At 37.7% G+C, this 26773-nt stretch overlaps 1 protein-coding gene across 1 annotated transcript in view; it reads right to left on the bottom strand.

Moving 5' to 3' along the window:
- The window catches only part of LOC113533655 (dedicator of cytokinesis protein 3-like), a 67404-nt gene that overhangs the window by 12122 nt on the left and 28509 nt on the right, over window positions 1-26773 (bottom strand). The window contains exons 16-37 of the mRNA XM_026925932.3: window positions 24544-24706; window positions 22853-22959; window positions 20556-20727; window positions 19600-19697; window positions 19426-19509; window positions 19160-19260; window positions 18591-18672; window positions 14071-14241; window positions 13699-13891; window positions 12754-12881; window positions 12466-12615; window positions 11223-11321; window positions 10895-10989; window positions 6649-6724; window positions 4162-4262; window positions 3990-4048; window positions 3728-3876; window positions 3457-3542; window positions 2360-2386; window positions 2176-2271; window positions 1216-1270; window positions 45-126 (exon numbers count right to left, since the gene is read on the bottom strand). Of these exons, the coding sequence (XP_026781733.3) occupies window positions 45-126; window positions 1216-1270; window positions 2176-2271; window positions 2360-2386; window positions 3457-3542; window positions 3728-3876; window positions 3990-4048; window positions 4162-4262; window positions 6649-6724; window positions 10895-10989; window positions 11223-11321; window positions 12466-12615; window positions 12754-12881; window positions 13699-13891; window positions 14071-14241; window positions 18591-18672; window positions 19160-19260; window positions 19426-19509; window positions 19600-19697; window positions 20556-20727; window positions 22853-22959; window positions 24544-24706 (2374 nt within the window). The remainder of the gene's footprint in view (window positions 1-44; window positions 127-1215; window positions 1271-2175; window positions 2272-2359; window positions 2387-3456; window positions 3543-3727; window positions 3877-3989; window positions 4049-4161; window positions 4263-6648; window positions 6725-10894; window positions 10990-11222; window positions 11322-12465; window positions 12616-12753; window positions 12882-13698; window positions 13892-14070; window positions 14242-18590; window positions 18673-19159; window positions 19261-19425; window positions 19510-19599; window positions 19698-20555; window positions 20728-22852; window positions 22960-24543; window positions 24707-26773) is intronic.

Here is a 26773-nt window from a genome sequence, read left to right as displayed (position 1 = left end):
TTGTCAGAAAGGCTACTGAAATCTGTCTCTTTTTCTCTCCATACCTGTGTAGTTATGCACCTGCAGGTGGAGTTCACAGAGTTTGTGAATGTAGCGGATGTACATGTCTTCTTTGGTTATCTCACACTTGAAGAAAATGTCCAGAAAACCCAAATCGTGAGCAACAAAAAGCAGTAAGAAAGGAACTTTCAGTAATAGACTTCTTGCACTTCATCTCATAATGAAAGTAAGTAAATGACCCTTTAATTTATGAACACATCATAACACTACACTATACAACTGAACACTATACAATTGAAAGTAGTTTGCTTAATTGAAATCACTCTTGATGTGTTCTCCTCAAATCCAGAATAGTGGCTCACTATAGGCTCACTATAGATTAAGGGTAAATTATAAGCACTATTACAAAAACAGCATCTCATTTGTCGCCAGGTTTTTTGTCTTCATCGACTTATTTGGCTTCGTTATTTCTTTTTATAGTTTGCATTTACAGTAGGTTGTAACCACTTAAGAAAAAAATATATATGTAGTCATTAACCTGTCATATAAACATATTTGTACTACAGTACTGTACAAAAGTCTTAGGCACCCTATTTTTTTTAGTACAAACTTTGTTATAGATTTGTATTTTATGAATTCTGCATTATTGATTCAGTACAAAAACATTTTAGATTTCCAAACATTAGTTTTCCAGCACAAAATTAAATGTTACAGAAAAATGTTTGTATGTCAGTAAAGAAAGCAGCATATTACAGAAGTGACGAATTTTCAGACAAAAAAAAAACATAATGAAGGCTGCTGGGTTTCGCTGCAAAAATAAGAAGCAAGTGTGACAGTCAAAGTCTCCAGAAGAACTGCGGCTGCTTCTGCAAGATGCTCAGTAACACTTACAGCTCATTTCCTTATAAAACTGCACAAATCGTACCTGAGACTACTATTTTTTTAAAGCGAAGGATCGTCACACCAAATATTGACTTTGTTTCATTTATTACTGTTTATTGCTCTTTATAGTATTTTTTTAATGTAGAAACATTTAATTTCATTATTTTTGAAGGCATCTTTGCTCTACAACACTTCTTTGCATGTGCCTAAGACTTTTGCACAGTAGTGTATATTAGTAATTCTAATATAAAAATATAAAATACTACTAAAATATAACACTAAAATAAACCTTAGTAAAATTCATTGTGTGTATTGAGGTGACACATGCTTTACCATGATGCTGGCTCCCAACTTTTTACTCTCTGCTTCTTCTCCTCTCACACTGTCCCTATAAAGATGAAATCAGATTAACCATTTTAACCTCTTAGCCCGGAAATCAGATTAACCATCTTAAAATCTAAAATTTCAATAGAATGCGGCAATAAATTGTTTACCAAAGTGTCTATATTATTCACCAATCTAGGTTAAATTCTACATTTTAGTGAATCATATGATCAAATATCTCAGTGCTGTATTGCGCTGTTCAGTTCAGTGGACAGGGCAGCCTGAGTGAAAATCTCCTCTGAAGTCCCCCTTGACATAGCACTGATAGGAACGCAAGAGAAACCTCCCCTGGTGCTTCTCTGGTGCATCTATTGCAGATTCACGTACAATGTGTTTTAATGGGAGAAAATATTAACGCTCAATGGACAACAGGCTTCTATCGCATCATTTTGAGTCCCGCCCGGAAGCCATGCTCTCTGGGGGTGAATGGGGATGAATGGGAGTGTATGGGAGTGTGGGTTTTTCATTACAAAAACCCATCTCAACATTAATTGGACATTGTACTCTTCACTTGTCCCACCTGGATGCATGGCTTCTCCATATGATGAATTGTAGACCTCTCACAGGGGCTGAACTGCCAATCACCGTAATGAACATGGCTGACATTTCAAACGTATTGGTGCCACTTGGAACTGCTTGGAGCTGCAGCAGTGGTTAGTTTTTATCTTTGTAAGTATTATAAAAATTTGTAAGTATAAAGTTCTGTATGATGATTTGTGTTCATTTCTGAAATGTGTTGTATACGTCTAGCTAGCTAGCTAGCTGTGCTCTGTGTTTTTTTTTTTTTTTGAAACTGCTAATGTTGACCTAATTGTAGAAAAGTCTTTTGATGCTCATACTTATGAGGAGTGTCCATAAGAGACAGCTGCACTTTCCCTATTTTAAAATCCATCAGCGCCACTGACACACCTGTAATCCAGGAGTCTCTCTATGAGGCGTGTGACTGAAGTGATGAAAGACACCCCTGTCTCCCGCCATGTCTCCTGCTCGATCTTCTCCAACAGACTGACAGTTAGAGAGAGTAAGATTTAGAAATTGCAACATTAGTACTATAAGGTTATGGGTGTGTTGAGATTAGCAGATAATATGATACCTTGGGTATGGTCCAAAGAGCTGGGTTCTGTAGGAAAGATAGCATAAGGCAGCATAATTTTAATCCAGTCATAAAGAAAATGATCTAAATGAGATATGTCCTGTTTTGTTCACTACTTAGCACTGGATGACCTACTGACCCGAGTCATTTGATTATAATATAACATGAAATTTTTTTTTTTAAATAATATAAATATCTTATCATCATCGAAAGGCATTTGCAGTACAAACATTATTTATGGGCTAATTTATGAGTTGAAGGATTAGTGAGGAACATCTGAGTTAGTGTGTACTGAGTAGGACGTACTGTTTTGGTCCTAAACAAAGTTTAACAAGAGCCAGGCTTAATGAAGAATTAAAATAGCACAAATTTCACATGGAATTCAAAGAAGCCAAACGTTTAAGATAGAGAGTGTTCGAATATCATCATGTCATCCTGAGGGACACTTGCTCAAAACTGCCATAACCTGTAGCAGTGTTAACACACAGTGTCGCACACAGGAACAGTAGGAAAAATAAACGTTCTACATACGTTAGGGTGCAAAAGTCTGAGACCACATTGAAAGTCTGTTATTTTTTCTTTTAAACCTGGAAGGAAACATTAAGTTTTAGAATATTGAAAAAAATTGAAACAATGAAAGGAAATGCAAGCAAGAAATGCACTATTTCTAGTTTACTATTTAAACGTAAGCAAATTTGTGATGTTAACTCCTTTGTGCAAAAGGTCAGATTGCCTTTGAGTCTTATCTTTTCCACTGAAGTATGTGTTCAGACTGGGTGATTTGGTCTAGCATGGATCATCAGGTTTTAGGCAAACACGTGGAGTCCATGCCAGCGCAAGTGCACACAGTTATTAAAGCAAAAAGAGGACGTACCGAATACTAAACGACTCAGAAATTCATGTAAGTATTTCTATGATTCTACCTTTCAATCTAGTTGCTGCTGATAATATAATTTTTAATGAAAAAATTTGCATTCAATAAGAAAACAATACAAATAGAAACATTTTCATTAGCTGTCTCAGACGTTTGGACCCCACTGAACATAGTCTCTATACATAACAATGGTATGTGTATTTAAGTCTGTGTCAGGACTCACAATAATCCAAAAAGTTCTCTGTGGTTTTCTTCTCCTTTCCCATCTGCTATCATACTGTCTAACTTATCCATCAACTCAGCCTCCACCTACATGTGCATGAACACAGACACACACACACACACACACACACACACACACACACAAAAAAAAAAAAAAACAAGCATGACTGCTTAAGCCTCTTTTATTAAAAATTATTCAAATTTCATCTAATTCTGATTTATTTTACATAATTATTTACAATTGAAACCCATTTTGTCATTTGGTATCTGACCTGTTTGAAGTTGCCATTCTTGCGCTGTTCCCAGTCCATCATGTCGTGGAAAATGGGAACCATAACATTCCTGACCTCAGCCTGAGGAACCAGAGTTACTCCTAAGAATGGACCCATCATCCCAGGGGTGAAGTGAGGCTTATTATCCCCTGAAAGAGAGACGAGAGAGAGAGGGATTATCTAAACAAGGGTGCAATGTTGTTAACAAAAATCTAATAAAAGAGGAAGGTCAGAAAGTGTGGAACAGAGAGAATGGTCTCACCTAGCTTCTGCCACATACTGTATAGCTCATACACCATCTGCACTCTCAGATCTCCGTATCTGTATACCAGAGCAAAAGGCAGCATTCACTGATAAAAACACCTGGTACTCTGTATAGTAAAAGGTGTGTCGTTTATGTGTGTATGTGTATGTGTGCTTGCATATGTTTATACTTGTCCATTATCCGCTGTCTCTTGACCTGACTGAGTGACTCAAGCTGCAGACTGGGCTGACTAATAAACAGCACAGCCAAACTGAAGAAGGAGTTCCAAAGCTAAAAATGAAAACATACAGACATGGTCGTCACAGTCTTCACACTTTAGCATAATGCATTTTAGGCCATGTTTAGCATTTGAGACACCAAGTCATGTTCTGGATATCAAGTTATGAGTGAGAGAGAGAGAAAGAGAGAGAGAGAGAGAGAGAGAGAGAGAGAGAGAAAAGAGAGACAGAGACAGAGACAGTGGTATCCAACAGGCTTTATAGTCAGAAAATTTCACAGGTGCCTCCTCCAAATAGATCATAGCATTTTAAATCTTAACTTCTGCTCCCTTGCCTGATAAGTTTATGGTATTATAAGCAGATTTTCCTGCCTCTTGACCATGACCTTTATCCGATTATTACTGGATCTCTTATTTCATGTGCCATGGACCTTTGGAAATCTACTACTGGTGTTACTGTTAGGTATAAGCTAAGTTCTGGTTTCTGCTCTATAGAAACCAAACCGCAAAAACATTTTGATGTAGTCCTTTCACTAATCACTTGCATAAGAAACTGTACTGAACATATATACAGGCTTTTATAGTAACCACTGGGCCCATATATTATATATACTCCAGCTTCTACCTTAACTGGCTTAATGAGTGAAACTCATAGCAGTATACTCCAATGCTTAAAGCGTAAAGTTCCTACATAAAATTGTAAAGGTTGTCAGGTGGAAATAGAAGAAGAAGAACAAAAACGCTTTAACAAGAAGTGTGAAATATAACAATAATGTCTGCCAAGTAATCCATAGCTAGGCTTCTACTGAATTCTTTTTGAAGACGTCCTAATGAGTTTTTACAGTTCATGTTTTTTTGAACAATAATATTGTCCTGGTGCAGTGACACATCTGTTATCAGCACCCTGTCAAATCATTGCTTATGACTGTGGATAATTCCAAACTTCCAAATCTTTCTACCCTCAAATGTAAACCATGTAAATCATGTAATCTATGTAAATCATAGAAATCATATGTAAATTATTGGGTCATATTAAGCAATAAAAGTTTTCTGTTTCCCTTGTAGTGCTCATCTTATAAATCTTTGTTATATGGGCAATGTCTAGAAGGAAAAGGACAACAACATTTTTTATTTTTCAGCTTTGCAAGATCACGCTTGTTTAATATGTCATTTCCTTAACCTGATCCCAATCTTAATTAAGCGTATAAATCAATTTTATTGTGCATTCTACTGATATATTATGCCAGACTTGCCAATAAAAAAAAAGCACAACCTATTCTCAGCATCAGGTTCTAGGCCTCTGAAGATGTAAACCCCAGAAAAGCCAATACTGATTTCATCCCTTTCCTGAAAGATTGGGAATGTAGGCAAAGAGTCTGCTGAATGTTTCCATGCTAATGTGTAAATTTCATTATATTCATGATTGCATTTTCTGTAGATTATGTAGGCGTACCCGCCATACTGTGCCTGTCTCATAGCGATTTTGTATGATTTTATCAGCAGGATCCGTCCATCTTTCTTTGTCTGCTAGAGCTACCCAAAACTGTCAAGTGACAATTTCTAAAAATGAATCCGTATAAACTCACGGAGTATCAAATTTCTATGTAAATCAATGAATGTTTTGGCGCACCAAATATACTGAACATTCTCCTATTATGCAGTTCTCTTCAACAGACCACAGCTCTTCTCTTAAGGCTGAGAATAAAGTTGCTTATGCTCAGACCTAATTCAGAGGGCAGGGTTTGAACACATCCAAAAATCTAACATCAACAAAGTCAAATAGTAGCTGGATATAATGTCTATTTACTGTATCTGTGTCTTAGGAAATAGTAATAAATTGTGGTAAACGTCTGTTTGAACCTGTTACTTTTTCTTGTGCACCTTCAACATTTTTTAAAGCAAGAAAAAGGCAAGATAATCTATTAACCTTAGTTTAAACACAATGTGACCTTAGCATTATAATAATCTATCTGCCATTCAATTTTCACCCACAGAGAACCTTATAATACAAAGCTCACGACAAATCTTTGTCCTTTGTGGTCTTGTCCAAAAGCTAGACTGGTCAAGAGGGAGGTACAATGTCATATTCTAAGTAGTCAAGGGGGAATCACTTTTAAAAATCTGATTGGTCAAGGCACCTGTCAGATGTTACGATTATGAGATACACGGGAGTTTGTTCATTAAAATAGACCAAATTACCAGTATTTCTAACTGAGAAGGCAGTAGCATGCTCAGGTGCCTCACAACAGATGGTGCCTCACAACAGATGGTGCCTCACAACATATTTTTTTTTTGCTCTGTTACCAAATTTGTAATGGACATTTTTCATAGCACATACACTATCATTTGGTGTATTAACACCAGGATGTGTCTGTTTGAAAATACATGGCTAGAAGCAATTTAATAAGAGAAGTAAAATAGACAGAACAAATTCTTCACCTTAAAATCAAAGTCTGCATCTGAGAAGTTCTTGTGAAGTGCAGGAGTCAGATATTGGGTTGTCATCACAATAATCCTGCACAAGAAGTCACAAATACAGATGATTGCAGAGAATCTGCAAACCTAATTCTGGGAGTCAGTCAAGATCCCTTACGAAGTAACAATGATAAACAAACATGAAAACAATCAGGCCTGATGCAAACATTACTCCGAAAACTCATTTCTGTTATCTGCTATTTTTTATGTAAATTTACATCATCAATTTCCATAATATGTCATCAATATACACTAACATTTACTCAATAAATGTACTGAATGAAATGATAAACTGCACTATACTGTTCACGTAAATAAGAATCTATTGTACAATTGTTATATATGTAGATATCACAGAAAATGCTGACAAATCTTGCCATTGTTTTCTGATTGAAATAAAGTAACAAAATGATATGGATGAAAAAGGCTTAACATGATTGTTCAGATAATTACCATCTTCAGTATCAAGATCCAAAAAATACTGACAAATAAAATAATTGTCTTCAGTACAAAACAATGCAACGGTAATTAATTTTTTCTATATGCAGTATAAAATGAAGTCATGTAAATGGTAGTGCTGTCAGTTATGTCTTTAAACAGCATTTTCTATTTTCATGCAGAGGTAAGTACACATTTCTGGCATAATTCCAACATATTGCTGGCAAACCGTTTTTCTTTTCTGTTAGTGGTCGGTTACTATTTTCAGGTAAAGTGAAGCAACAGGACAAAATCAGTTCTGTCCTCTAACCCACATGCATTGCTGCCTCTTCGTGCTAATGCAATGCCAAAATGGGTTACTTCATCCAGCTACTAACTAAATACAACTGAAAGACACATGCATGTGTTGTGCCAGCCAGCTGATTGCTTCTATCTGTCAAAATCTTCCCCTCCTCTCTTTGCTGCCCCTCACCCTTAGTTTATGTGAACAGTAAGCAGAACTGAGCTCTGGTACTCTAATTTGATAGAAACGGAAATCATAAGATGGCATAACAGGCATTATCATAATGATGTAATGCAGTTTTAAACTGGTTTATAGAAAACTGCTTTCATTACATAACTGTAAAATGTATTCCATTAGTCAAAGCAACTGTGGACTGCTGTGTAATTATATTTGAGCATTAAAGCAAAATGTTAGTTTTAGTGTATCGCTTGTTTTTGCCAGAAAATAATCACAAGTTATTCTGATGATGAAACCAGCAAATACAAAAAAGTAGTAACTCAGGACTGAAACATAAAATAATATATCAAAAACTTATTTTAATTACATTATTTCAAACTTATTATATTAACATATGAAACAAACTATGCTCTTACCACTGTACTGTTAGTGGCACTCATGAAAAAAGTATAGAGCCCCACCTCCTAAATTCCAACTGAACCCCTGCCTTCAAGCAATTACCATGTTAGTGCATCTAAAGCAGCTATTATAAATTTAATGTACTTTGTCTAGCAGAGACTAGGATTAGACTGATTGAGTATGTAGCTTTAAATGAGACTAGCGTCCTGAGTACATCTATATACGCTGCCCTTAATTAATTTACAGGAGTAGTCAAGGCTGTGCTACACTCTAGACAATGTTGCTCCACATGAAATAAAAATAACTATATAGTAAATAGTACCCTGGTATTATAACAATAATAATAATAATAATAATAGCCACATTTTTAAAACAGACCACACAGTATCACACAGTACCTGAGCGAACTTTTGGTCTATTATGATCCACCATATCTGCTTTGAGTGAAAAGGTGCAGGTTCTTTATTAGTATCTACAATGTGTCCGAACAGTTGAGAACAAGATCAGAGTAAAACTACATGTAAATAATAAATACAAAATTAAGTACAACATACACTCTACATGTACATCCTTATGCTCTATGGATTTTCTCAGCAGCTGTATCATGTTTTTGCAGATTTTGCTCAACATGTTCAGATTGACATATTTGCTCAACATTAGAATAACTTTCCAATTAGTGTTCAGAAACCAGACACAGTCTGAGTCTCTAAGTCTAGGTTGAAAACAACCTGGACTTGCTCTGTTCCTCCTGCTTACTCAGCTTTCTGCATTATGACTCACCTCCTGCTGCTCATTTGAATACATTAAAGTCTTATACTTCCTAAAATTCCTTTGCATAAGACTATCCTTCCTACTGTAGTGAATAATCTCACCTCAATACTGTCAGCTTGCTCCAACCAGCAGTGGCTTGTGACCATAGATTTTGGTGGGACAGGATAGGTTGAGAAGCTATCACACTTAAATTATGCTGTAGGCCAGTAACTAGTGAAGTTTCGGAGTAACCTCGTAATAAGCAGTTAAAATTCGACAACGCGCAATCGTCCAGCATACAGTCTAGCAGCTCATTATGAGTGGTTTTAGATGTACCTTTGTTATTACTCCATAATCATTACTTCATAATCCTCCCTTCCCTCTCCCAGTCTTTGCAATATATCTGACAATAAAAATGGCACACTGTCTGCACTTACACTTTACTTTATTAGAGTTAATTCCAATTATTTGCAGTAAAACAAGATCTTGGCGGTATTTTTAAACTAACCTGATCTGGCAACCTTGTCATTAACTGTCTTGTCTGCTGCTTGAAAAGCACACATAGGGGGAAGATTATGCTTGCCCCAATGGACCTCTATTAGCGCTTATTGCAGTTCCTATTTTTGACCATTAGGTGCAATAATAACTCTACAAAAGCTAAGTGCTCTGTGATTGTGCAACATCTAGAAATGAGGACTTTATGAAGATTAAATTAATAAATGGTGGGGCTCTTCCATACCTGCCCCTATGGACGAGTCGCCACTGCCTCCTACAAACTGCTGTTCTTATTATCAAGACTTTCCTGTGCTCATCCCATAACTTCCACAATATGCTGATACTGAATATTTGACTTTACTCTGTAGAACCATTTCTTATAATGATCACAGTTCCACTATCTGGTGTCACCAGAAGAGAATGGGTTTCTTGCACGGTTTCTTCATGTCATCTCATGGAGTTTTCCATGCCACTTTCCCCTCTGGCTTGCTCATTAGGGATGTAGATCTACATCCAGATTGCTCCAAAGCTGTTTTGTGACAATGTCTTTTCTTAAAAGCACTATACAGATGAAATCGAGTTGAACTGAATTTAATGAAAACACCGACTATGCACATCTCCAGGATTAGGGCTTCTCAACCCTGTCCTGTCATGCACACTGTGAATGAGAGACACATAACGGCAGCCACAGCCAAATTACAGCCAATTACATATTTATGTATGTTACATATGTATGTTATTGCTGCTGTTAAAGCTATACCTGAATGTTCACAAGCAGTCCCTAAGGCGCAGGCGTTAAGTAATACCCTTTACAAGTACACATTTCTTACTATTTTAGCTGGTAAAGGTTCAGGATTGCACGTATCCAAATGCACCATGTGGGGTGCAAACTTATTAATGGCATTACATGTGAAATTGCTTGAAATACAGCCACACCCCTACCTGGGACACAGAATTACAAAGGGTTAATCCTACTGCAAGAGTACTTTACCATTATATCGATCGCTCTACCTTCTCTGTATATGGAAGCATGCTTACAGGTTGGGTATTGTGAACACAAGATGCTAAGGTGGTTAATCAGTCAGCACAAGCGGCTGAATTACATGCATGAGCGAAAGTTTTCAAAGTCATGGGCTGCCATGATGTCAGTATATACACTGATGTGTGAGCAAAAAGTATCATGTCGAAGCCTATGTAGCCTATCTCATAAGCCTATGAGATTTATCATATATAAATATACATGAAGTCCTATTTTCACTATTTTCTTGGTTCCAATTCAAATGATATTACATTATTATGCTGCTTGTGATATTTTACCTCTAAATTAATCTGTACGATCAGTCTGGTACCTCATTGTGACCTCTTCCTCATCATACAATTGTAATATGGCCAATCTTTCTGGCCAAAGCAAGAGAGTTTTTTGCATGTCTTCACTCTAAAAACACCTGTGAAGTAATCTTAAATACTCTGGGAATAAAGATTCCTCTTAAAGCACAAGTCTTTATGCATTGCTCCTACTATGAGGCCTAGGTGTAAGAGTAAATTTCTTGATTTATACTATTATTGCCCCATTAAGGCCGAAATTTTACTATGAGTGGCTTTATACGTAATGCAAAAATCTGAGCTGCTTTCTATGCACCGACCCTGGTAACTGAGTAAAATACTCACTGGCTGGTGAGAAGCCGCATAGCACTCCAGTCTCGTGGAAACACGCCAAGTTTCATCAGATTTCGAAACACACAGAAGATCTTTAGCAGAAACTCCTGTCATGTTGAGAGAAGATTTATCCATAAACACACAGTTACGCAGAGACACCCACTAAATATTTACTTCCATTACATATGAATTGTGCAGCATCTTGTTTGGAATTTGCAACAGATTGAATTAGTTTCATGTGTTATGATCTTTGTTAGTTGCAGTTTCAAAAGAATATTGTCCCAGTAGACAATGAGCTTGTGTCTTTGCATGACATCATTGTATTTTCAGTGATTTTCACCTTGAGTTCATCTTTGCTGTGAAAGTTGTTGAGCAGGTGGTGGAAATGCAGCTCAGACATCATTTTCAATAGAGACAGGAGACAGGACACATACTCGCCCTATAAGAACACCAAACAAATACACACAGTCATCAAACACATCTTGTCCCTGCAGGAAAACCAAACACACAAGGAGAAATCAAACCCATGCAGTCTCTACAGGAACTGAGCACTGAGCAGAGCCTGCAAACGTGTGCCAAAGATGCGAAAATCTTTCTCGGATGTTTCCCTTCCTTTCGAAAACTCTTGGGTAAAAATCCTGCCTAAGCATTTTAAAAGCTTGTCAATATCTTATAATTAAGATTCTTTCCTCTTCCTCTTAAAGGGGCGTCAGCAGTCCAGATGGCAACACTAACCTACAAATGGAGGTTTGTCGTATTCAGATTACTATCAGGATATATGAATGGAATATTTTCTATCTTTGCATGCTATCAGTTACCCAAATTTGGCAATATAAACACATATCAAGTCTTACTTTGTGAACAAACCTTGAGGCGAATATGTGGATTCTGTACTATTTCTAAAACAAATATCACACTGAATGATCACTGATATCACCCCTGCAACAAAACTAAACATTCATTCACTCATTGCTACTATTATTTTTATATCTGGAATAAAACACGCATTCAGAGAAATCAAATCCACACTGCTCTTGTTGAAGATCCCCTTTAAGACATAATAAAGGTAGAAAAGACTGTAGTCAATAAAGCTATATTCCATTTCAGAACATAATCCAAGGAAGACATGTGTGTTCCTCTAAATACAAGAAAAATGAATGACATGATCATTTGACTTCTGGCTCTGATCTCATTAACTAGTAATGTAAACTATATTTAAGGGATTAGACAAACAAAATTCCCTGACATGTGAATCCTTGTGAATCCACTTGATGGCAGGTTTTGATATTTACAAATAGACTTAAGAACACGTGCTGTTTTCAGGTCAGATAATTTCTGTAAAAAAAATAAATACGATTGTGATTATAACTGATTATAAATATAATATTATGATTATGACTATTGGTTTTTCAAGTTCACTGAGCCAAGCACATAATCTTTCCAGTTTAACTATTGAAAAAATGGATCCTTGTTATCTGAACTGAACAGAAAAAGTTTAAAAGATGTGGATTAGGATAAAGCCCCTGAACAGTCAACAAAAAAGCAGTGAACAAAAGAGGTAAAGGCTATTGAGAAGAGCTCACCGTTATCTCAGCCGTGCATTGGGGACATCGCTGATTTCTGCTGTTTTCCACCGCCTGGCTCTTGCTCATGATGGATAAGAGTGTTTGCAGGAGTACATCTAATAAGCTCTCCACCATCATCTCCACCTCGTCCTGTACACACAAAGACTCCTACGAGAACAAAGAGAAACAGAAGAGGGAACTAAGGAACAGCTCATAACACAGTAATGTGTGGTATTACATATTACATATATAACAGGTAAGAATCTGTGACAAAACATCCTTCAGTAGCAGAGTGTGTGAATGTACCTGAGCACTAGTGTTGAGGATGGAGAAGATGCTGCTCAGGATTTTGGCACACAGCAGTAGCTCTCTCTGCTGTCTCAAGTGTAGGTGAATGTGATGTAGTACTACAGGCAGCAAAATACTCCGAGATTCTGGGAGAGAGATGTTATATATGAGACATTTATTGTATATGTAGTGCAAGTATTGGGCTATTATTTAGGAAACCTTCAAATAAAATTTGTAAAGGTCCATTCATTCATCATTCAGTTTCCTTCCACATTTGCTGGTGAGGTTGTGGAGGCAAGAGGCTGCAAATGTCAGTCCAGACTTCTCTATCCCCAGCCATACACTCCAGCAGATCCTGAGCTAGATGTTCCCAAGCTAACTGTGAGATGTAATCTCTCCAGTGGGTCCCACCATAATCCTGCAGTACCTCCCACAACAAGTCGCACAATCATAGAACGTCTCCAAATCCACACACCACTGCAGCTTTGCCAGAAGGTTTCTAACCACCATAATCTCAGCAACAGATATAGAGTCTAAAACATCAGCGATTTCTGGCACTGCCTCCTGGGAGGGCATTTCCACTGGATGGAAGGTGTTCCTCAAAGTTCCATCACTCAACAATATTCCCAACAGAGGTCAACACTCCCCCATACTACCTATAGCAGAGATTGTGCATGATCTCATCTCCCCCTCCTGAGGCACAAAACAGCTTGCCGGAACATCTCTGGGGCCATTTTTGCTATCGGCTCTGCAACTGCTTTTGCTGCAGCCCTTCTGGCTCTCCTACACCGGCTCTCCTACACTCCTATACCTAATTGAATCAGGAGAGCACTTCATGAGAATTACTCAGAAACCATTACTCCTTCTTCAACTTGACGTCTTCCCTCACCACTGGTGTACACACGAGCATCCTCGGGTTACCGCCATGACAAAGACCTCAATCCCAACAGACACATGTCCTACCTGGGAAGTAGAAAAGCCTGCTGTCCACAGTACGTGAGATTGACTGGAGTTTAACCACGTCCATGGACTGACCAATGTCTACAGTGCTGGGCATGCTCGCTAGCGTCCCTCTCACCAGCTCAGCCACCTCCTGCACTGTGAACATCTGCAGCAGCTCGTCAAAGATGTCTGGAAAACTGGTCAGTAATGTGGCCTGAACAGGGTAAGAGGAAAATTTTTAACATTTAAAGTGTCATTTGGGAACATAAATTTCCTTGTTTCAAGTTCAGAATATAATATTTACGTGTTCCTCTGTCATCCCTCATGATGCTTAAAGTCTATTACGAACTCTACTATTGGATCAAGCAAATATTACAGATGTGTATGCATCACCTGTGTGCAGACAAGTGTCTCAGCATTTCGTCCGTCCAGGCTGAGCAGAAAACGGATGGATTGGAAGAGTTCATGAATGCTGGCTCTAAACTGCTCCTCTTCCATGCCACACGTAGCCCGTGAGTACAGAGACCGAGACTGAACGATAAACTTAAACAGGTATTCCAGTGCCTAAAAGCCCCACCACACACACACACACACACACACACACACACACACACACACATTTCTGAATGTAGATTAAAATGTGTTTGGCTAAGATGTGTTTAGAAGTGTAGGCTGCAAACTGGAAGGGTTTTATATTAATGTGTATGTGTTTTTTTTTTTTTTAATAAATTTGTATACTGCCATGGGCTTACTAAATGTCTTAAATTTAACTTTCAACATGGACAAAAGCAAGAAGTTGGGTAAAAAAAGGCAAAGACAAATTCAGTGGTAGTGGACAAGAGAGCAAACTGGTATCTACAGCCTATAACTTTAGTAAACCTAGTATAATATACTAACTAATATAATAACATATAGCGAGCAAGTCAGCTAATTAAGTGCATTAATACAGAAACGAATAAGTACATGATCATTATCATCTTCTAACAGATTTTTTAATGTAGCACATTCTGCACTTTTGACAAAAATCACATGTAAAAGATATTATTTGAGTCTGGCTGGTGTTTTCTGTCGATATTTTCCCCGTAAGAGTTATATGACAATTTTGCAGTTATGTCATTGTGCCTGGTTGTGAAAAGATCATCTGGTAATCTGTCTAGCAAAAAAATGTTCTCCCATCAGCCAGATCGCACTTTATCCAATGTCTGTAGTGCATGAGGTGGTGGGATTTAGAAGCATGCGCTACAAATACATTATCAAGATGCGTCACACCACTGTAAAGTGCATTAAATTTAAATACATCTACATAGTGAAGATGCTGTTTGTTTTGATATGATCAGGACACTGAGCTTTCTTGAATCCGTATCAGTGTCCTCGATTACAGGACGCTTGATTACAAGGCGCTTAGAAGCACCTAAGGCTTGAATTGTACAACTTCAAAAACAGGCACAGACAGTGTAAAAATTATAAAAAGTGAAGGCAATCGTCTTACAGTTTTACTTGAATCATGCCTGGAAGGACTTTTTTTTAACTTTAAGTGCACGGAGCACATAGGCTTGCTTTTGCAAGGACAACAAACACCTCTGTTCTTCTATTCAACAATCAGACACATCATTTTCAGACTAAAGAATGAATCATCCAGCTGATAATAGAAAAAAGGATTCTTATTAGACAGAGGCTCCAAAAGTCACATTTCCCTTGGCCACAGCATGCATGTATCCAGGAAGAGAGAAGTGCTCGCCCCCACTAGGGCTAAATTAAGGCAAGCCACCTAGAACTTCTGCCTACTCTTTCTGATCACTGTATGCGGATGGATACAAACATGAGTCTGGCTTATGTGCAAAGGCAGAGGTATTTACTGACAACATACAGCTGGCACCTGAGAAAAGACGGTAGATTTTTTGTACTGCATCTAATCAACATAATGTCACTGTCTATATCCAGTACATCCTGCAGTCATGAAGCTCACAACAGGCAGCCATATTGACTTTTCGGTCATGACCCACTTGAAGCCGTAGATAATATGACAAAAAGCATGAGAAATTAGATCTCACTCGCTCATAGAAACAAGCTGAGAAATATCAGGAGAAGCAGAATAACCAAATTTGATCATTTGTTCTGAATAAGTCCCCTTCTTAACGTCCTGTAAACTGCTTCTGATTGGATTACAGATTAACAGTAGATATATCTCACTGTCTTTGAGTTTGGAGTTTTGTCAGGAAATATGAAGTAGAAATCATTTCTATACAGTATCACAACATGTCCTTGTTATTGCTGGTGATAGCTGTGACTTCAGAATGCAAACAATCTATAAAATCTGCAACTGTTCAACAATTCAATTCAATTTCATTTTCCTCAGTTGATACAAACTGTACAAAGCAGTGGTCTCATATAATAACAACTGTGTGTACACGTAGTTTTGTGTGTTAACAGTGCATACACATATCCCTACACAGAGAATTCGATTTTTCAAGCTCTTTTTGTGCTTTAAGATGTGCATATATTTACACACACGCCTGACCAGGCATGCGCAGGAACCTGGTGGTAGAAAAGTCAGCGTAAGTGACAGCGTAATTACCGCTCACAACAAGGTGCAGACAGATGACAGATGAAATGTAGAGTAAAATCGCACAAAAGGCACTTCTAAAAATTGATTAGAACGATGCCTTGCTTGAAGATTTGGCACATGCGGCTTTGCCCAGGGAGGAACATGTTTTAAAGTAGCGCAGGAAACTCTATGCTAGGAGTGATGAGTGGCTCATCAATCGATTTTATTTGCCCAGTATAATTTAATAGTTTATCAGTTTTTTAGGATTTTTAGCCACTGACACATTACAACAAAAACCTGGAGACAGGTTTGGCATTTCCCAAACAACTATGAGCCAAATAATGACACACTTTTTATGCATTCATATTACTCATGCTATGATACATTGCATTTCCAAATGCAGCAGTGGAAAAGCCAAAAATAATAAGGGATTTTCATGTCATGTTTACTAAATGTAATTGGGCAATAGAATAAACACGTAGCCACCAAAGCTTTAAAAAAAAAAGGTGTTTATTTCTTAGCCAAACTACTTGTATAAATGCCAGGTAAACAGTTTTTCTTTTATTCTAATTTGTGCAATAGTATCTTCTTAGACGCAGATCTTCTTAGATCTTTCAACATCCTTCATGTCTCTATAACAAGCAGTGCCATGAGCAGGCTACTATGCTTTGTAAATGCAAATTGTTTACGATATTTGGTGATTTGGGGGAGTTTCTTTATGCAAATCAGTGTGGCCGTGCACAAGAGGAGAAATTTAGCAAAAACACGGATTTTTTTATCGACATCCGTCGCGTAGGGCTGTGTGTACACGTGTGTGATATAATGCCAGTTTCCTAGTGTGTACTGATGGATCTTACACACAGATTTAGACCTTGTTCTACACATGCGTTGATAAATGAGACCCCAGGAGTGTTAGTCTGGAGGAGCTATGACATATTACTCAAGCAAACTTGCCATTAAGTTCCACCCACACCATATATGATATAACGCACAATCCATTACCAACACTAAACTATACTCTTATGTAAACCATCCCAGCACTACTCCATAGTAATGCACTTGAATATCAGTCATTCTTTATCCTGGTCAGGGATATCCAGTTGATCAACAACCTATCCCTACAGGAAGGGATACACCCTAGATGGAATGCCAGTCTATCACAGAACACAAACCTGGAGGCAATTTAGCATCCCTAATCCACCTATCAGCATGTTTTCAGGAGGTGAAAGGACACTGGAGTACCCGGGAGGATCACCCTGTGCCCTCATGTGCAAGCTTGCTAATCAATAGATTTATGGCAGAATGAAATTTATTAGTTAGTAACCCTGCCTCAGAGGTAGTACACAATTTCACGCTTGTATTTGCATTTCTCAAGTTCAAGATGTAGACTACCTTCAGGCTAGTTAAATTGTTAGCTAACATTAACTAGCCAGATAACGAGCTAGCAAACTAACAAGAATTTACTGCGGGTTTCTCAGCATTATTTTAACACCGCTATCATAAAAACCAAACATCATATTTATCAAAAACATTTATAGCTAACACTATCTAGAAAGCTCGCTACCTTGCTAGCTAACAAGCTAATATTAGCGATCAAAAGGGTTTATATACCTTATGAAGCTAGGTAGCTTTCTGAGCAGATTTCTAGTTTATTCTATAGTTTCTTATTTATATGGTGTTTTTCTTAACGCTAGAGAAACTACTATTGTAAAAGGCAGTTTAAAGGATTTTTTTAAAGGAAAATTAGAAGCACTTATGAATGCGCAACCAACTTTGGTGTGCAACCAAGCTAGCAAAAAAAGCATTGAAAGGATTGTCACTAGCTAGGGGATGAACATGATCTTACAGTGACTGCAGCTATACTATACTGAAAAAAAACCCAACCTTAAGTATAAATATAACCTTAATGACAGTGGGAATAACATGGTTTTGCTCAATTTCATTCTTTTTTTGAAAAAGCACTGGGCATAAAAACTTGTTGGCCAAGTAGTTTTTGTTCCACACACATTTGTCTTTCTATCCTTACGAGGAACTTCCATTGACATCATTATTATGCTATGCCTACATCTAAATCTAACCCTAATCTTAGCCTCCGCAACCAAACAGGAAACCTTTTGGTTCTTGTAAAGAGCTGCAGTTATTGTTCTCTTCAGTAGACAATCAAAATGTCTGCATAAGGTCAAAACTCTCAGATCTTGTAGGAACATTTGGTCACCACCAAGATATTTATCTATATATCTATCTATCTATCTATATATATATATATATATATATATATATATATATATATATATATATATATATATATATAACATGCCCACTCACACAAGTTTGGCACCAATTACAAATGATCAAGCATGCTACTGACCCTCATAGCATCCTGAATGTGGTCCTGTCGCACAACCTCAGCAGAGCGATCCATATACCACTTCAGACAGCGGATCAGCTCTCTACACACAAACACAAACATTAAAAAAAAAAAACTTTTTGGACTGATATGTAACAAGATATGAGTTATACAGCATTCCAGTGTAGAAAGTACAAAAAAAATAGCTTTAAACAACCTTGAGCAATACTCAAAATAATTCAGAGTCCTCATATTTGTTAAAATTAGTTATGAAATTATGAAATATGAAAGATCACGGCGCGATTGCAGTTGCAAAGCTGGGGTCAATTTAGAACTCAACAGAATGTTAACAACTAAATCTATTGAATGCTAAATCAATCCGTGGCTCTGTAACAAACATTTTTCAATTTTAGGCAGTCACTCTTCAATCTCCTTAACACTGCAATTTAATGTTCAGTATTCTTAACTGATTAACATAATGGACAGTTTTGCTCTTCTTATTATAGAACCTATATAATTTTTTTAAGCAGTGTAAAAATGAAGAAATTTCGTGAAAACTGGACTTCATAATCCTGTGGTATATTATTTACTTGTAGGCCAGCGCTCCTGCGAACTGGTTGTGTATGTAGGCGTCCATAACCGGGCGAAAATGGTAATACCGTGGATCCCTGAGCAGGTTAATGATGAACACCTGAAAAACATTTGCATAAGCACTCACAGAAATCGTAATTAAACACTGATGCTCCTTTATTAAATATGAGCAGAACTAATGGTACTGAAGTCAGGAATGTATTCAATACTTTGAACTACTTATCATTTTATAGATACAGTTAAGCCAAAGAAAAAAGTTTCCTACCAGTGACTGAAATACAAGCGGTCCATATTTGTCAATGTTGTCATCAAGGAGAGAGAATAGTGTATCCAGTACATCCTGCAGAAACTGCAAAAGCACAGAACACACCATCATACAGGGATATGAGTATGTGCATATACAGTATGTACAATAAAGTGTACGCGCGTGTGTGTATACCTTAACAATTTCCTCCCCATTAATTACTCGTAGGCGGCCTAGGACGTCCAGAACTCTCTCAGGATTAGCTTTCCATTTTAACAGAGTCAGAAGATCCACTGTCCACAAACACACACACACACACACACAGAGTGCTTTAAATGAAAAGGAGTTCAACTTCTACTGGATGAATGAATTAGTTCAGCACTATAAATGACAGTCAGCCACTGTTGTGTGTATTTATGTACGTGTTGTGAACTAGGCTTTTATTGAAAGAGCGAAATGGTTCTTCACAGGAGCAGAGTTAACTACATTTTTTTAAAGTAGCCTATTCATGTTAATAATTCCAAGTCGAGACATACAAGCATTCAGTTTTAAACAAGGTCTGAGCAAAATGTAATGCTTTCAAATAAACGTTTCCCGTTTGAGGGTGCCATTTGTGTCATCTTTATTTCAGTCGAAACGTGCGACCGTGCCATCAGGCAAAAACAAAACATGAATATAAATGCTTGCTACAAGATGTTTGCTGCCACTTTAATGTTTTAATGAACAGCCTGCAAAAAAAAGAAATAAATAAAAAAATAAAATAAAATCCTCCTAATGTTCAGACAAATCAAAGCTTTAGCTGGTTCTCAGAAGCATGAACCAAACTCGAACATCTAACATCTTACTCAAGCATCGATGATGAAACATTTATTCTATTTATTTATTTATTTTGCAGAGCTTTATTGTTTGGCATCTTATGTTAATAGTTATGAAAATTGTTTTTCTAAACATTACTGGGTTTTCAATATTTTCAATATTCCAATTCCAATATTTTGGAGCTTTGCAATCATTTTATTCAAAGGGATAAAGAAAAAAGCAGCATTAACTAATATAATTAGCATAATGGTTGAAAACAAGCAAATAAATCTGAAATGAATGAGATCAGTGTGTGTGTGTGTGTGTGTGTGTGTGTGTGTGTGTGTGTGTTTTACCATTCTGCGTGAGCTTTGTGGAAACCAATATGGTGCTGATGCAAAAACTCTCCTTGTTGCTGCGCTGGAAAGGAAATGAAGCTGGAATAGCAGGACAGGTGTTTAGGTCTGCCTTACTGCATGGCATACTCAAATACAGGCCTTGATTAGTAAATGTTGTGTTCTCGTCACACTAGAGAGAGAGAGAGAGAGAGAGAGAGAGAGAGAGAGAGAGAGAGAGAGAGAGAGAGGTCCATAACTTCCAACAAGAACACTGTAGTCCTTGATACATTCGTTTTGTATGTTCTACAGTTATATCAACTTGCTAAGAACTCCTATTCATGTTATTCCATATCCTTTTAACACACTTAATACTCTTTGCCTTTTCTCTATAAAACTGCATACTGTAATGATTTACATTCACTTTCACTGGAAGAAGATGGTTCATTTTCGAATCTCTCAAGGCTTCTTCATCTAGCTGTCTCAGTGAGTCTTTCCTTGCTGCTGTCCTCTCTGACTCGATCATTAGGGATCTGAATCTACATCTGGATATCTGTAAAGCCGCTTTGTGACCATTCCTGTTGTTTATAACTCTATACAAACAAAAATCACTTTGAAATGCATTGAATTAAAGTCATTACGTGATGTTGGCTGTTTTGTGTAGATGCAGTAGCGGGATACATAAAACCTGATGTAGTAAAATCAAAGGTTACCTATTTTATTGCTCCTATTTGCATTATTTTCTTGCTAAATGAGTCAGGTTACAATGTTTTCTGAGCAACTTCAACTAATGACGTCTACAGTTATATTGACCTGATTCCCTTCCGTCAAGGGTTCATCTAATGATCTTCACCTAAGCTGGTTAAAATTGTAACAGCCTTTAAGATGCAATTGAATTCAAGTGGGAATAATATTCTGTAATGCTTTAGTGATACTGTAAATGTATACGGTCATGCCAGTGAAGCTTACTGAATTGAATTGAATTTATTAAAGGCAAGTCAGTGATTAAAGTAAAATTGATCAGGTTTCACAACCAGTAATATTTAATATTCTCGTTTATTCTCATGTGATCGTATGAAACAGCCCAGCTCTTATTGTAGTAAGAGTTTCATGTCCTACAATATTCTCTTTTCTTTTACTATTATTACTATAAAACATCTACACAAGCAACTGCACTAAATATAGGTATTATATTTAAAAAAGTTAACCAAAAGAAACATTTTGGTTAATGCAAATGCTAATTACTTAAAGACTTAATGCTACAGTGATTTTTTTTTTTTTGTTAAATGAAAAAGATGACAATTCAGTCATGGGAGAAAAAAAAAATACTTTATAAGCTGATGCTCCTGAGCTGCTGTGAGTCATCCTGACAATTCACAGTTAGCATTGTGTCAGGGGAATCGGATCAGAATTGGAGGGAATTGTGTACGCCTACGTCAGATGCCAGCTAGGCTATAGCAAATGTCATCATGCCCTACTTTTAGGTACAAAAGAAGTCCAAAATACATCATGACTGGCAGGAGCCAGCATCCAGAGAGAGCGGTGTGAGAGTGTAAACAAAGCAAAAAGGGGTGCGACACTAAAAGGGTCTGATATTATACTATAAGCAGGACTCAGGAATGATAGAGTTTTAGCTTTTCTTCTTGCTAACTAGGTAAGGCATTTATTTTTTCTCTAATTTGGAATTCTTGAATGTTATAGTACTACACTATTGGTGTCATTATCACTTAGGCATGCCACTTGGCGTGCATTATGTGATTCAGAACACAGCCTTGAATTGTATCTAAATGTGTGCATTTGACTTTATTCAGAGTGCAGGAGAACAGCGCAGCACAACCCACGTTACAAAATGTTCTTCCACAAGCAGTACGCAAAAGCACTTTTCGAGCAGAGAGTAAGAAATGACAAAACCTTGCATTCTGTAGCTTTAAACAGTACATATTTGGATGCAAAATGAAAGCATCTATCTTTCAGTATCCTGAAAGTATCAAGAGGAAGCAGAGGGAGGTAAGGAAGGAAAGCAGAAGGAAAAGAGCAAGGGAGGAGGTGAGCGAGGGAAGGAAGGAAGAAATTTCATTTTTTTTTTTTAACATTGCTATAGTTTTTATATCTTGGTGGAGATAGGAATATCTGACAGTTTTGACCTTGTGGGGATATTTGGCTGGTAATAATTTTAGGTTAAGGTTAGGATTACAATTAGGTGAAGGCATAGGATTAATTAGCTGCATTAATAATTATATCAGTGGAAGGTTCTCACAAGGATAGTAAGACAAAGTGTGTGTGTGTGCGTGTGTGTGTGTTTGTGTGTGTGCACACACCTTATACACATAAAGCTCATGGCACTCGTCCCCTAAGGTGGTTCCATCCTCCCTCATGAGTGGAGTGAAAGAGAAACCAAATAGCTTCTTCTCTCCTTTATCTTTAGCTAAAGGCAAGAAAAGCACAAAAAATGAGTACATGCCTGACACAATGATGTCACTCAATGTGAAATATGACACGATGACCATACAGATATTCTGATTAGGAAGGAGTGTACAGTGCAGTGTGATTGTGGAAAAATGGATTGAGGAAAACAATATTTTTATATTATACAAAAAGGTCTATTCATAGACTATAATGCTCTGACTTTATCCTTTGTTCTACACAGATCAGCCATAACATTATGACCACCTGCCTAATATTGTGTTGGTCCCCCTTTTGCTGCCAAAACAGCCCTGACCCGTCGAGGCATGGACTCCACTACATCCCTGAAGGTTTGCTGTGGTATCTGGCACAAAGACGTTAACAGCAGATCCTTTAAGTCCTGTAAGTTGCGAGGTGGGGCCTCCATGGATCGGACTTGATGGCCAGCACACCCCACAGATGTTCGATTGGATTGAGATCTGAGGAATCTGGAGGCCAAGTCAACACCTTGAACTCTTTGTCATGTTCCTCGAACCATTCCTGAACAATTTTTACAGTGTAACAGGGCGCATTATCCTGCCGAAAGAGGTTAATTCCATTAGGGAATACCGTTGCCATGAAGGGGTGTTCCTGGTCTGCAACAATGTTTAGGTAGGTGGTATGTGTCAAAATAGCATCCACATGAATGCCAGGACCCAAAGTTTCCCAGCAGAACATTGCCCAGAGCATCACACTGCCTCCACCAGGTTGCGTTCTTCCCATAGTGCATGCTGGTGCCATCTCTTCCCCAGGTAAATGATGCACACGCACCCGGCCTTCCACATGATGTAAAAGAAAATGTGAATGATTGGACCAGGCCACCTTCTTCCATTGCTCCATGGTCCAGTTCTGATGCTCACGTGCCTATTGTAGGCACTTTTGGCAGTGGACAGGGGTCAGCATGGGCACTCTGACCGGTCTGTGGCTACACAGCCCCATACACAGCAAGCTGCGATGCACTGTGTGTTCTGACATCTTTCTATCATAGCCAGCTTTAACTTTTCAGCAATTTGTGCTACAATAGCATTTCTGTGGGATCAGACCAGACGGACTAGCCTTCACTCCCCACGTGCATCAGTGAGCCTTGGGCGTCCATGACCCTGTTGTAGTTCACCGGTTGTCCTTCCTTGGACCACTTTTGGTAGGTACTAACCACTGCATACCGGGAACACCCCACAAGGCCTGCTGTTTTAAAGATGCTCTGACCCAGTCATCTAGCCATCACAATTTGGCCGTTGTCAAAGTCTCTCTAATCCTTACGCTTGCCCATTTTTCCTGTTTCCAACACATCAACTTTGAGAACCGACTGGTCACTTGCTGCCTAATATATCTCAACCCTTGACAGGCACTATTGTAACGAGATAATCAATATTATTCACTTCACCTGTCAGTGGTCATAATGTTATGGCTGATCGGTATATAACCCCATTGAAAAAACTGACTGTGGAAGCTGTGGAATCGGGTACACAGTACATAGTATAAAGGTTTAATAGTATATAGCAAAGAATATTTTGTTTTTAATTATAAGTATATAGGGCATGTGGAGTAGTAGACAGGCAGTACTCACTAGAGCAATGTCTGAACTCGAAGCGTAGGTGCGAGCCACGAAAGCGCTCAATAGGAATGGGCAGCTTGAGGCTTTCACTCCAGCGAGGACTGTTATTGTGATACAGGACAAAGGAGCAATGCTCACTAACATTCGGCTCTCCACAGCCTACACTAATACAATCCTGAGAGAGAGGGAGAGAAACAGAATATATATATATATATATATAAACCTGGAATACATTTCAGAGAAGCTTAAAATGCAATTCTCCTATTACACTGGACCATTTGAAATAGATAACTATGAACTTAGTAGCCTGTGATTGTAACTGCATGATGTGTGGTGATCATAATGCAAAACGCAACAATAAGCCATAAAGTCTCATGTGAATGTGGCAAATATATTCTCTGCATTGTTGTGACATTATCAAGAGGTAAGCTACTATGATATCCATTCCCTCTAAGAACACAAATAACATTCATAACAATATATTATTCGATTTTACATTGGTATTTTAGCAGCAGAAATAACACAATAAAAGCATTTGCTGACTTCTCGTGTGCTTTTGTGAATGTTCACTCATGTGTAAGCACTCTAGGACATACTGTTTATAACAGATGATGCCTCATCTCAATGATTTCAACACAGTAAATCTGGCCTGTCTGGAGTTAATTACTTTTCTTATGCATGTTAATGATTTAGTTAATTATAGGGTTTTTTCATGCATAACACAGAATCTGTCTGATTCACATTTAATAGCCACGACTAAATAGTTTGCTTTTACGTGTTACAATAGTTCTATGGAAAAACAGATACAATAATTTTATGGAAAAAAGCAATTTGAGGCCAAGTATGTCAGCAGATGTCATGCGTCCTGTTGCGTCAATCCTCATCAGGGAAGGAGATTCATTTCTGACCAGGGGCATTAGCTGGGCTGTTAATCATCCCGGGCTGAGCCCAGATTCTTCTCCATCGAAAATCTTTTAAAAATGTACTTCTAAATAGACTGTTTCCATGCATTTTTTTTTCTTTCATGTGAGGGCTAATTGCTTAAAAAATGTGAAAACTGGAGAAGGCAGGAAGGGTTTGGATATTATTTACCATATAATCTCCACATGAATAATCCAGCCACTCAAATGTCTCAAACCAGCATTATATCAGATTCCTACTACCATTATTACTAGGCCTACATGATGGAAAATCCTCAAAACCCAGAACACAATGGCAATTTTACAAATGAGAGTTGAACACAGCTAACTACTCAAAGTGACTGAGTAAACTTTCATCATCTGGTTGCAAAATCATTGCTGATGGACCTACCTGATATGAACCACAATTCCCACCTCAATGGTACAATGATAAAATGAAGACAATGACTGAATTCTATCTTTTAAAAATTATATTATCTGGTTAAATTTGGCCTACTTCAGTATTGTTAGCTCTACGTTAGCTGTCCTTATGCTCTGCTCATATCATGTTCACATAACTTGGAACTCATATAGACATTTACACACCTTGTTTTCCTGGCTCAGCATGATAGGATGTTATTGTTTCAGTTTCAACCCCTTTAGTAGTAAAAAAAAATAAAATTGGCATATATCCATTTTTCCCCCTCACACTAACTGACTGTGTGAGCTAGCGTTTGGCAGAATTGAGACCTGCCAGCCAATAAGACACGAGTACTTCCACATATTTTCCTGTAAACCCTGTCTGATTGGTCTTGCCTCTGTTCACTGAAGATAAATTACAACACTGCCATGTTCTTTTACTGACGTTCATTTACGTAGTGACAAACTGCTCCAAGTGGAGAATTATTTGGGGCTAAAGAAAGAAGCCCTGAATGCCCAGGCCAGGTTACGTCCCTGTGTCTGACCAATTCATTCATTCATTTCTGACCACCACAAACTGGGTGAGAATGGGAAAACTTATGCTTAAACCCACCCAAATTTACAATACGCTAGTTTTGTTCCAATAAATAATGCAGTAGTAGTTTTGTATAGTCCAATTTCAACTCTGTAAAAATTCAACTAACCATCTAAGGACCATCAACAACCAGCCAGGTGACTGTCATGAATAAGCCTATCATCTCAACAAAATGTCAAACTGTATGGTTTTTGATGTTTAAGAGATAATCCATATACAATCTACAGCAGGGCTTGCTTCACAAAATAAGAGTCACATGATTTACAAACGGGGTTGAGAGAAGAGAAACACACAAACTCCTCTTTTGTCTTTTTCATTTATTTTACAG

Source organism: Pangasianodon hypophthalmus, chromosome 8 (assembly GCF_027358585.1).
Source record: "Pangasianodon hypophthalmus isolate fPanHyp1 chromosome 8, fPanHyp1.pri, whole genome shotgun sequence".
NCBI classification, from domain to species: Eukaryota; Metazoa; Chordata; class Actinopteri; order Siluriformes; family Pangasiidae; genus Pangasianodon; species Pangasianodon hypophthalmus.
Note: the sequence above shows the minus strand (reverse complement) of the source record. Positions and strands in the feature narration are given on the sequence as shown.